General features: G+C 42.1%; 1 protein-coding gene across 50 annotated transcripts in view; it reads left to right on the forward strand.

Annotated features, from left to right (window-relative positions):
• ANK3 (ankyrin 3) overlaps nt 1-13554 on the forward strand; it is a 756238-nt gene that overhangs the window by 625177 nt on the left and 117507 nt on the right. Inside the window, exon 1 of one of the 50 annotated variants that reach the window (XM_077258849.1) lies at nt 7737-8153. The exons of the other annotated variants lie outside the window; for them this stretch is intronic. Coding sequence (XP_077114964.1) covers nt 8135-8153 — 19 coding nt within the window. The 5' untranslated portion in view covers nt 7737-8134. Of the gene's footprint in view, nt 1-7736; nt 8154-13554 lie in introns of those variants that run through there. 50 annotated transcript variants of the gene reach the window in all.

Genomic DNA, 13554 nt, shown 5'->3' on the forward strand with positions numbered 1-13554 from the left:
CCCGAAGAATAAAACTGCTTTGTCCATTTTACCAAACGCGGAACGGTATAAACACCTCCCCCAAATTCATGAATAGCTGGTTTTTGGTCATTCTGCCTCACAAAAATCAGAATAAAAAGCGATCAAAAAATGTCACGTGCCTGAAAATGTCACCAATGAAAACGTCAACTCGTCCCGCAAAAAACAAGACCTCACATGGACCAAAATATGGAAAAAATGTTTGCAATAAAAAGCGTCTTTCAGTGTGTGACGGCTGCCAATCATAAAAATCAGCTAAAAAACCCGCTATAAAAGTAAATCAAACCCCCCTTCATCACCCCCTTAGTTAGCAAAAAATTAAAAAAATGTATTTATTTCCATTTTCCCATTAGGGTTAGGGTTAGGGCTAGGATTAGGGTTAGGGATAGGGTTAGGGCTAGGGTTAGGGCAAGGGTTAGGGCTAGGGTTAGGGTTAGGGTTGGGGCTAGGGTCAAGGCTACATTTAGGGTTGGGGCTAAAGTTAGGGTTAGGGTTGGGGCTAAAGTTAGGGTTAGGGTTTGGATTACATTTACGGTTTGGAATAGGGTTGGGATTAGGGTTAGTGGTGTGTCAGGGTTAGGGGTGTGGTTAGGGTTACCGTTGGGATTAGGGTTAGGGATGTGTTTGGATTAGGGTTTCAGTTATAATTGGGGGTTTCCACTGTTTAGGCACATCAGGGGCTCTCCAAATGCGACATGGCGTCCGATCTCAATTCTGCATTGAAAAAGTAAAACAGTGCTCCTTCCCTTCCGAGCTCTCCCGTGCGCCCAAACAGGGGTTTACCCCAACTATATATATCAGCGTACTCAGGACACATTGGACAACAACTTTTGGGGTCCAATTTCTCCTGGTACCCTTGGGAAAATACAAAACTGGGGGCTAAAATATAATTTTTGTGAGAAAAAAAAGGATTTTTTATTTTCACGGCTCTGCGTTATAAACTGTAGTGAAACACTTGGGGTTTCAAAGTTCTCACAACACATCTAGATAAGTTCCTTGGGGGGGTCTAGTTTCCAATATGGGGACAAATGTGGGGGGTTTCTACTGTTTAGATACATTAGGGTCTCTGCAAACGCAATGTGACGCCTGCAGACCAATCCATCTAAGTCTGCATTCCAAATGACGCTCCTTCCCTTCCGAGCTCTGCCATGCGCTCAAACGGGGGTTCACCCCCACATATTGGGTATCAGCGTACTCACTACAAATTGGACAACAACTTTTGGCATCCAATTTCAACTGTTACCCTTGGAAAAATACAAAACTGGGGGATAAAAAAATAATTTTTGTGGAAAAAAAAATAATTTTTATTTTCAAGGCTCTGCGTTATAAACTCTAGTGAAACACTTGTGGGTTCAAAGATCTCACAACACATCTAGATGAGTTCCTTAGGAGGTCTACTTCCAAAATGGTGTCACTTGTGGGGGGTTTCAATGTTTAGGCACATCAGTGGCTCTCCAAACGCAACATGGCGTCCCATCTCAATTCCTGTCAATTTTGCATTGAAAAGTCAAATGGCGCTCCTTCCCTTCTGAGCTCTCCCATGCGCCCAAACAGTGGTTTACCCCCACATATGGGGTATCGGCGTACTCAGGACAAATTGTACAACAAACTTTGGGGTCTATTTTCTCCTCCTGTTATCCTTGGTAACATAAAACAAATTGGAGCTGATGTAAATTTTTTGTGAAAAAAAGTTAAATGTTCATTTTTTTTTAAACATTCCAAAAATTCCTGTGAAACACCTGAAGGGTTAATAAACTTCTTGAATGTGGTTTTGAGCACCTTGAGGGGTGCAGTTTTTAGAATGGTGTCACACTTGGTTATTTTCTATCATATAGACCCCTCAAAATGACTTCAAATGAGATGTGGTTCCTAAAAAAAAATGGTGTTGTAAAAATGAGAAATTGCTGGTCAACTTTTAACCCTTATAACTCCGTAACGAAAAAAATGTTGGTTCCAAAATTGTGCTGATGTAAAGTAGACATGTGGGAAATGTTACTTATTAAGTATTTTGTGTGACATATCTCTGTGATTTAATTGCATAAAAATTCAAAGTTGGAAAATTGCAAAATTTTCAAAATTTTCATCAAATTTCCGTTTTTTTCACAAATAAACGCAGGTAATATCAAAGAAATTTTGCCACTATCATGAAGTACAATATGTCATGAGAAAACATTGTCAGAATCACCGGGATCTGTTGAAGCGTTCCAGAGTTATAACCTCATAAAGGGACAGTGGTCAGAATTGTAAAAATTGGCCCGGTCATTAACGTGCAAACCACCCTTGGGGGTAAAGGGGTTAAATAAAGCAGCGGAAATGCACTAAAAGCGGGTATGCATTTTTCTACCCGCAGATTTTCCACATCTGATGTCATTCTATAGGACAGTTTACAAAGTGTGAAAACAAAATCACAGTGGGCATGAGATTTCTATAAATCCCATCCATTTTGCTGGAACCATAAGACATGGCATTCTTTGTGCATCAAAATTACACTGTCAAAAATATTACAAAAACTCATTCTGGGAACCTCACTCAGATGTCCATGTTTTGTGTAGTGTTCCAGCTATGTCACAGATAAAACCCATAATTATTACAGTTTATAGGATAATTCATATGTCTGTGTTTTTTTGCTGATTGAGTGTCCTTTTTTCATCTAAATCATAAATCAAAGTCGTCCTTTAAAATAATTGGATCATATAAAAAAAGGATGGTTCTTTGATATCATTCATGTGTACTATGTGTGTATAATAGGTAAGAAAAGCTTGGAAATTTTTATTTTTTTTGCGTACAACAAAAGCAGGGACTAGACTGTTGGTAAAAACAGACACACAAACAATATATAGATAAAAACTGGATCCAGCACATCGATGAAAAATGCTTAATTTTTTCTTGTATGCAAAAAATCCGATGAGGTCTTACACTCTATTTAGGGTGAACGTCTTCGAAAAGTAAACTATTGTGAATGTAGATGACAATCTCCTGTGTCTTTTGTAGACAGGGGTCTCCTTTAGGCCTCTTTCACACTTTTGTCTTTTAGCTCCCGTCGAAGTATGTCGATTTTTGAAAAAACAGGATCCTGCAAATTTTTCTTCAGGATCCTGTATTTTCCCATAGACTTGTATTAGCGACGGATCGTGACGGATGGCCTTCTGTTTCATCCGTCATGCACTGGATCCGTCGGAAAATTGCTGTCCGTCGGGCAGGGAAAACGTTCAGAGGAACGTTTTTTCTGCACGTCGGAAAATCGCTCAGCAACGAGTCCTGTGCTGTCCGTCGTTGGCTATAATGGAAGCCTATGGACGCAGGATCCGTCACTGACTGTCAAAAACAGGAATCCAGCGACGTATCCCGTTTTTGTATTCTGAGCATGCCTGGAAGGATTTTGTAGTCAGGGGAATATCTCTCTCTCTCGAATTTTACACATTCAAATTCAGGCAGCGGATTCGACGCATCCGTCAGGACACAGGATGCGTTGCATCCGTTTTTCACTATATATAAGACATCCGTCAATACGTCGCATCGACGCATTCTGATGGCCGCCTGTCGACAGAAGTGTGAAAGAAGCCTAAGAGCACATCTCTTTCCCTGGAGGACCCGGTAGATCCATGCATTGCACAAACCACTTAGGCTACTTTCACACTAGCGTCGGGCTCGGCCCGTCGCCGTGCGTCGGGCCGAGGTCCCCGACGCTAGCGTTGTCCCCGCCGCACAACGGGGGCAGCGGATGCATTTTTCCCACGCATCCGCTGCCCCATTGTGAGGTGCGGGGAAGTGCGGGGAGGTGGGGGCGGAGTTCCGGCCGCGCATGCGCGGTCGGAAAAAGCGGACCGTCGGGAGCAAAAAACGTTACATGTAGCGTTTTTTTCTCCCGACGGTCCGCTACCATACGCCCAAGCGTCGCAAAACGGATTCACCGTTTGGCAATGCGTCGCAAATGCGTCGCTAATGTTACTCTATGACGAAAAAACGTATCCAGCAAAAACTTTTGCTGGATGCGGCGTTTCGCAAAAACGACGCATTTGCGACGTATTGCAGTTAACGCTAGTGTGAAAGTAGCCTAACCAGCATGTAATACATAATTTAGCCTGAGGTGGCACAGCATGTAAACTGAACACTTGCTGCTGTATCATGCGACATATTTGGAACTTGTGGTCCCATTGGTAGAATACTTATTTATGGAACTTACCCTCTGTTCCCAGGTCTGAAACTGGCAAATCCACACAGAGTGACTGCAGACTTATTGGTTTTGACTAGTGATGAGCGAATATACTCGTTACTCGAGATTTCTCGAGCATGCTCGGGTGACCTCTGAGTATTTTTTAGTAATCGGAGATTTAGTTTTTCTTGCCGCAGCTGAATGATTTACATCTGTTAGCCAGCATAAGTACATGTGGAGATTCCCTAGCAACCAGGCAACCCCCACATGTACTTATGCTGGCTAACAGATGTAAATCATTCAGCTGCGGCAAGAAAAACTAAATCTCCGATTACTAAAAAATATTAGGAGGTCACCCGAGCGTGCTCGAGAAATCTCGAGTAACGAGTATATTCACTCATCACTAGTTTTGACTGCACAACCCCTTTAAGCTATTAGATGTCCATGTCTGTTTTGCTTTCAGAACAAAAGGGACTTTAACCAGTGTGATCCGATTTTCATCTGTTTGTGATCCTTGTGTCTATTTTTTACTAATCATGCGTCATTCTTCTTTCTTGTGCGCAAAAAAAAATCAGATGTCCGTTTCCCAAGCAACTATTCTGTGAATAATGGACAGCGCATGGATGGTTAATGATTTTCCTCCAGTAAACTTATATACATAAATCTGTAGAATTTAAGCCCCGCTGCGGTTTTGTAACCAGCATTCCCTATTGATTTAAATTAGGATAAAAGTGTCTGCGTTCTGTAACACGTGTTATTCACTAGGAAACAATAGGAACGCTCCATGTAGGGTTTTTTACGTCTGAGATCATAATATAGTTTGGATTAAAAATAGTTCAAATAACATTTTTGGGAACAATTTTTATAAAAAGCTCCCCTCCCCCACTGGGACATTATCAATGGACGAAGTAATACAGATTGTTTGCAGCTTCATTTTAATGCTCGCACCACTTCATAGTTGATCATCTTAGAAATGTTTATATTATTTACCTTTTGGTATTATAAGACCTAGATCTGACCAGACTGATCTTTGTCTTGAACCTGGTGAAAAACACACAGCTCAGAAAAAAATTACAACAAATCAATCACATCTAGCCTCTTTTAATCTGGCATTTTATAGTTCAGAGATTTTGATAGACTGGAACGTATTTTTTTTTTTACAGTGCTACAAGTAGAGAGCTATGAGGATTCTTCAATTCCAGGCGGTGATGTGACCTCTAGCATGTGTACTTCCAGGCACATTCCGACTAGACTGTATCTGGTCTTGCTCAATGCATTTGCATTGAGCGAGACTGTGTCCAACTAGTCAGCATGTAACCGCATGAATGCAAATCATATACTTGTCATGCGCTCGTTGCTCCCGGCGCCGACACTGGAGAATCCTTACAGCACGCAGTGTGCGCTACGTAAGGATTCACAAGTCTGCAGTCACATAGAGTGACTGCATGCTTGTAGCCTAAGGCTACTTTCACACTAGCGTCGTGCACTGCACGTCGCAATGCGTCGTTGTGGATAAAAAACGCATCCTGCAAAGTTGTCTGCAGGATGCGTTTTTTCTCCATAGACTTTTATTAGCGACGCATTGCGACGCAGTGCCACACGTCGCAACCGTCGTGCGACGGTTCCGTCGTGTTTTGGCGCACCGCCGCCACAAAAAAAGTTACATGTAATGTTTTTTGTGCGTCGGGACCGCCATTTACAACCGCGCATGCGTTGCCGAAACTCCGCCCCCTCCTCCCCGGACCTTACAATGAAGCAGCGGAAGCTTTCAACAGGGCAGAGAATTACGGCTGCGCATGGGCCATGACAGAAGGATGTCATCGCATGAAGATGGGAGGCACCGGACCCAGACCTGCGATGCCCAATGGACCCGGACCGCACTGGGACCGCACCTGGGTGAGTATAATCTAACTTGTTTTTCTTATCTTTCAGGATACATCGGGGGATTATCTACAGCACTACAGAATGCTATAGATAAGCCCCTAATAGCGGTGGCTGCAGTTTATAGGGCCAAAATGAGGTGACAGATTCCCTTTAACTTTGAGGCCACGTTCAGTATTCGGTCAGTATTTTACATCAGCATTTAAAAGTCAAAACCAGGAGTGGGTGATAAATGCAAAAGTGGTGACGTGTTTCTATTATACTTTTCCTCTGATTGTTCCACTCCTGATAGCCGTGGGGCTTGGGATATTATTTGTTTAGGGCTCATACTTACAGCTCTGGCAAAAATTAACAGACCACCACATCAAAACCCTGACATGGGCAGCCCAATCTCCAGACCTGAACCCCATTGAAAACATCTGGAATGTAATCAAGAGGATGATGGATAGTCACAAGCCATCAAAGAAGAACTGCTTCCATTTTTGCGCCAGAAGCAGTGTGACAGACTGGTGGAAAGCATGCCATGACTCATGAATGCTGTGATTAAAAATCATGGTTATTCCACAAAATATTGATTTCTGAACTCTTCCTGAGTTAAAACACTAGTATAGTTGGTTCTAAATGATTATGAATTTGTTTGTTTTTTTGCATTATTTGTGGTCTGAAAGCATTGAGTTTTTATTTATTTTGACCATTTTTGTTTGTCAGAAAAAAACAAAACAAAATGTATTGCTTGGAAATTCGGAGACATGTTGTCAGTAGTTTATAGAATAAAAGAACAATTTACATTTTACTCAAAAATATACCTATAAAGAGAAAAATCAGACAAACTGAACATTTTGCAGTGGTCTCTTAATTTTTGCTAGAGCTGTATCTACATTTAAAACGGACTAGTACAATTCCGATAAAAAAATCGGACTGCACTCTTAACTAATGTTAGTCAGTGATTCAATTCAAAAGTAAATATACTCAAAAGGGGACAAACACGTGCATACTTATATTGATAAATATTAATTTTTTAAAGGGCTATATGTAGGAAGGACAGTTAATTCACAGCGTGAACCGTCAGAGTACAATAGAAGAGATACAGATTATAGAATTAAAAAAAACAGCATAGTGACCCCCATATTATTCTTAACCAGCTGAGGGAAAGCCAACAGCTGAGGGCTGATATTTATAATCTGGGAAGGGGGTAATAAACACGGAGCATCATTTTTTTTTAGGGGGGCTCACACATTGTCACTAACCAGTAAAGGCTAAGTAGACAACTGGGAGCTGATATTAATAGCCAGGGAAACTATGTGTTTTATTACCCCCTCCCCAGCTGTTGCCTTTCCCACAGCTGGTTAAGAAAATTAAGGGGGACCCCAATCCATTTTTTCTTTTATTTAAATATGAGATAAATACACTTACAGTAAGCTGCACTGGTTATATATCTCAATAACATCTATCTATCTCTATCTGTATATAAGATTGTTTTATTAGTTGGTAAACTAGCTTGAAATGACAGAGAATTACTGTAACGTTGTATACTTTGCAGTATGGTTGCAGATTATTAGCACTACAAACTCTCTGAACTGCTGCGTTATAGATGTCCCTGACTAGTGTCTACAGCTGCAGAGAAGGGGACTGTACCTTTAAGGCTCAGATTACGAGAGAAAAAAAGCCTCCACACCCCCTAGCAGATACCTATTTACATACAAATAGTGAAGGGCTCATTATTTCACCATTCTCTGCCTGCAAGAAGTTTTGGTGTCCAATCAGGAGCACTTTTAAATGGATGTGTGCAGGGCAGATCATATGCCACCCTTTGGATGATGATTGCTGTCTGTCTGTTTTCGTGGTTGGGGAGTTGTTTGTGTCACTCTATATTGTAACACGAAATGTAAAGGGACTTTGGTCTTTGTGGATTATTTCGGCCGGAGCTGCTCTGGAACATGTTGCTTGTCACATGGAGAAGTTAACATGACCCTGCGGAATTAGTTTCTTTCCTGGGCTGTTTTGGATTAAATTTAATTCACCGTTTAAGGACTATAAGGAATTTCTGCAGAAAAAAAAGGAACATCTTGTAACTCCGCTCGAATGGCTCTTCTTTTAACAAGTAAGATTTCGATTCCGTACTTTATATGCATTGACCTGCCGGTGGGTGTAAAATGCAGAAAGAAGATCTTAAAATAAATTGGGAGAGGCGGAAAGATGATCCATTCTTTATAAGTAGACGTGTATGTGCTGGGTATTTTTAGATGGTTTCTGGCCAGTTATACAGAGTCCATCTGCGGCTTCCTGGATGGAAACTGTGGCTTTGACTTATCCTTGTAAACCAGAATGGAAAGATGGAGATTGCTTTAATTACCAGTCTCTGTACAGGGGTAATAGCTGGCCGTATAATAAGGCGGGGGGGAGAGAAGCCAGTTCCTGAACTTTGCTTTACCTGCAATGGAAAAAGCAATTACAGTGAAAGTACAGATAAAGGTTCTTGTCCTGTGTCACCGCTGGAATGTGCGGCTGGTAACCGGAGGTGCATTCTGCGCGGTAACCCTGTGTCATCTGCTGCGATTTTGGCATGAAAAGTGAATAAAAAGGGAGAAAAGTTCAGTGAGGTGTAGGGCTGTAATTTGTGTGTATTAGACTGGGGTCACACGACTGTTTGTTTTTCCGGGAGAATCAGTTCTATTATTATAATCACATTCTGATTAGAGTTTAAATAGAGTGGGATCCAATTTTCTCAGATGTGGAGAATAAAAAAAAAATCTCCATCTTCTCCATTCGGTAAGTCAGTAGAAATCGGATTGCTCTCAGATGTCTTCCGAGTGCAGTTCGATTTTTTTTTCTTTCCCCACAGGTCCATAGAAATGAATGGCCCGGTGCCATCAGATAGTTGGATGCAACTCATGCATGCTGTGACTTATTTTTTTTCTAGGACCGCTCAGTTCAAGGAAAAAAAATCGGATATGTGCCCCATAGAATAACATGGGCATGAGTTTGATCTGGAAAAACTACGGACAGTGCTCATCTCATCTGAACAAGCCATTAGACACATATGGGCGCAAATGGTTGGAAAAAGAGAAAAGTTGTATAGAAGATGTATTGGAATGAATGTCCCAGGGTCTTGGGAGCGAGTTTAGCTGTATCCTACATTTCAGGATGATGATGGTGAATTTGAAGTTCCTGGAAGCTCCATTATGTAAAAGGAAAGATTCCAATAATAATAGTTTAGCCATTGGCTGCTAATGAAAATCCCTAATTAAAGTGGATCCAAGGTGGATGCAGCACATCAATGGTACCCGATGGACTTAATTTAAAGTCAGTTGGGTCCATCAGGGGCCATTGGGATCATCATCTAATAGATCAGACTTGTGTCCACCCGGAGTCTGGGAGTCTGAATGGCAAAACTACAAAAGTCAAAAACCACCTAAAAAAAAAATGCTTCCAATGTTCTTTGCAAACTTTTTGATGTAGATTTTGTAGAGGCTCCGCTCCAAAATCCATGCCTGAAAACTTAGTATGAATGCACCATAAGTCGACAGGGTCCGTGAGGCGCTGTAGACAACCGCAGCGCTGGGGTCCTGTGTTCAAATCCCACCTTGGACAACATCTGCAAGGAGTTTGTATGTTCTCCCCGTGTTTGCGTGGGTTTCCTCCGGGTTCTCCGGTTTCCTCCCACATTCCAAAGACATACTGATAGGGAGTTTAGATTGTGAGCCCCATCGGCGACAGCAATGATAATGTGTGCAAAACTGTAAAGCGCTGCGGAATATGTTGGCGCTATATAAATAAAAAGATTATTATTATCCGTCCGTATTTTGCAACCTGTCTTTTTTTCTGATTAAGAGCCAGTTGTTGCGCCTGAAACGCGAAAGAGACATCTATATCTACTATTTGTTGAATTGCATTGGATATATGGAAGGTTTTCTTTGGTTTTGGTTTTCCCTTTCCGCCTTTCTTTCTTGTGTTGTGGTGTCCTATGCTAATTTCTACAACTCTCCTGGTGGGCCCAGATGTGTCATGTGGTCATAGCCATAGCACAAAGAAGTCCCAGCCTTCTCCATGTGACACATACTCCACAAACCTCCTTAATTAGCATAAAATGTGAGTCCTCACTGAGCGGGTGCAAAACCTGTAACATCCCACAACTGCAGACTGTAAGTCTTTTATTAAAGCTTCTGTCGGCAAGAAGTGGTAGGGACATATTTACAATCCGAATGTAAAAAAGAATACTTAGTTCACTGACATCAAGCGGTTGAATCACAGAGTGTATTATAAAGCTTTATAACTTTTTGTTATTTGTATTTGTTTTCAGTAAATGAGCCGTATTTGCATAATTTATAGTCACATGAATGTGAGTGCTGTGTTGACAGATGTGCGATAATCAACGAGGAGACAGTCAGGAAGGAAGATAGCTGCAAGATTGGTTTTATTTTGACCAATGTTTATATGATAATGTGATACTTCGAGTTGTTGCCTCCTGTGATCTCATTCATGGCTGCTGCTGTACAGAAAATATTATTATTCAGATGTCCAATTTCCATCAGTGTTTTGGATCAGATTTCGACAGTTTGTCAGTTTATACCATTGATTTTTCATCAGTTTTTCTCATATGTAAAAAAGATAGTGTTTTCTCAAGTTTCTAGCAAAGATTGACAACCTCGCAGCACTAAGATACAACTAGGATGCTATCCGTGTTCTGTCTACCATCCATGTGCTGTCTGCCATCCATGTGCTGTCTGTCATCCATGTGCTGTCTGCCATTCTGCCATCCATGTGCTGTCTGCCATTCTGCCATCCGTGTGCTGTCTGCCATCTGTGTTCTGTTGCCATCTGTGTTCTGTCTGCCATCCCTGTGCTGTCTGCCATCCATGTGCTGTCTGCCATCTGTGTGCCGTCTGCCATTCTGCCATCCATGTGCAGACTGCCATCCATGTGCTGTCTGCCATCCATGTGCCGTCTGCCATTCTGCCATCCATGTTCTCACTGCCATCCGTGTGCTGTCTGCCATCCATGTGCTGTCTGCCATCCGTGTGCTGTCTGCCATTCTGCCATCCATGTGCTGACTGCCATCCGTGTGCTGTCTGCCATCCGTGTGCTGTCTGCCATCCATGTGCTGTCTGCCATCCATGTACTGACTGCCATCCGTGAGCTGTCTGCCATCTGTGTGCTGTCTGCCATCTGTGTTCTGTCTGCCATCTGTGTTCTGTCTGCCATCCGTGTGCTGTCTGCCATCCATGTGCTGCCTGCCATCCATGTGCTGTCTGCCATCCGTGTTCTGTCTGCCATCTGAGTTCTGTCTGCCATTCGTGTGCTGTCTGCCATCCGTGTGCTGTCTGCCATCCGTGTGCTGTCTGCCATCCGTGTGCTATCTGCCATCCGTGTGCTGACTGCCATCCGTGTGCTGACTGCCATCCGTGTGCTATCTGCCATCCGTGTGCTGACTGCCATCCGTGTGCTGACTGCCATCCGTGTGCTGACTGCCATCCGTGTGCTGTCTGCCATCCATGTGCTGACTGCCATATGTGTTCTCTTTGCCATCCATGTTCTGTCTGCATTTTTTATGGACCCATAAAAAATAAAAATCACTGTTTGATCTGCTGCACATCTAGCAGTTCTCTGAATGCTGAGCTCTGTATAACCACAAAACTGATTGGCTGCTTTCTGCCCATGTACAATGAACACATAAAGCTGCCACTAATAATAATCTGCTGCTGATAAAACTGTAATTTTAGCGAAACTACAGCAAACTGTCCAATAAGGGACATGGTGCTTGAATCGGGGTCTCTGTCTCTACATTATACTGTAGAGTATAATTATTATTATAAGTACATTTTTATTAACAGTATTACAGGTTCTTCGTCTGCTGTCCTCACTGACCGCATAGGTTTCTTGTCCACAAAATTACAGCTGATGGAGGAGCATGTGATCAGACCTGTCCATCAGCTTCGTCCAATTAAAAAGCACCAAACATGGGAAAGCTGTTTTCCATTTGGATGATGGTGATGGACAGGTCCGGTCACATTCGTCTCTATTCTGAGAACAGGAGTGCTGACAGATGAAATCTGCATTTTCAGCAACATGAAACTTGTAAAGCAGGTATTAGCAACTAGCACTCCACCTGATATGAAACTACAACTCCCAGCATGCTCTGTAGCTACAGGGGGGTGTGGTTTCTCAAATAGCTATAGTGACACAAGGTGCTGACCACTGCAGTAGAGTGTTGGTCATTGTAAGAAGGTCTACTGTTGTCCGTGTGTGTTATGGTCCCATGTAGCGTACAGCACTTCACACTCAAGTGAATGGAGAAGAGCTGCAGTACCGTATACAGCCTATAGCCAAGGGTGGCGCTGTTCCTGGTAGAAAACAGTTATATTTTCCTAATCTCCCACAACCCTGTAATTTTACTTCTAGTGATTTTGGTGCCCGTTTTATTTATTTATTTTTTTTTCGGATCTCTCATGTTTTATATGAGATCATATAATACTGTACATTTGACTACAATAGAAAGATCCGCGCCTTTCCAAATAGGTATTTTATAATATGTATATCATTTGTTCCTGTGGAAAAAGATCCTTAGACACAAAGTCCAATATACAAATATCAACTTAAGGGAATTATTGTGAGATTAATTAAAGATCAATCAAGAAATGTTTTTGGAAATTAATATTTTGAACACAAGCCGTAGCTGAGTGAGGAAGGTTCAGCCGCTCGTCTGCAAAGTGAGCATACCCCCAGGTGCTCAAATACACAGAGTTTGTTTGCAAAGCAGAGTAAACATTTCAGCATTGCTTTTATAAACCATTATAGTACAGTGAGCACTAATGATAGTGCACTGGGGAGCGAGTGTAGTTAGCCATTGTATGGGCACAGTGACTATTACTTGTCCATGAAGATGAACAGTAGTGGTATATAGATTGGTGTATACACTTACTAACCTCTGGGCTAGACTATATCTAAACTGGAACAAGTGCTCCCAACTAAAATCTTAAGGCCCTATGTATGGTGGATGGAAATCAGCTAAAGCAGCCAATTTTGATGAAACTGAGTGACAATCTGATTTTTATAGGGCAGATAAAATTTCAAGGCCTGATGTTTGATTTCAGTCTCAGAAGTGTTTGGCTGAGAGCAATCGTTGTGCCGGACTCTGCTGTCAGTAGGTTTCCCTCCTCTGCCCTTTGAGATAACATGGATGCTTGGTTGAGCCAAGCAGCTGGCAAGGATCGCTGTCAGCCAAATGACCGCTTGGCCAACAACTACCATCTTATGTCTATGGCCAATTTTACCACAAAAGTGTATGGAAAAATTTGCACTTCTGTCTTGATCCTCATTCCATACCATTGCATATTTTTTCTAAAGTAAATGACCCTGAAGTCAGGGGCGGACATACCACCGGTTCAGCCGGTGCAGCTACACAGGGGCCCCTAAGAGTTGCATCTAAATGACATTTTTACAAATATCTGCTTCAGTTACATGAGAAATTGTCATCAACCGTGGCCTATAGCGTAGGCTGATCC

The sequence above is a fragment of the Ranitomeya variabilis genome, chromosome 4, assembly GCF_051348905.1.
Source record: "Ranitomeya variabilis isolate aRanVar5 chromosome 4, aRanVar5.hap1, whole genome shotgun sequence".
In the NCBI taxonomy this organism is placed as follows: Eukaryota; Metazoa; Chordata; class Amphibia; order Anura; family Dendrobatidae; genus Ranitomeya; species Ranitomeya variabilis.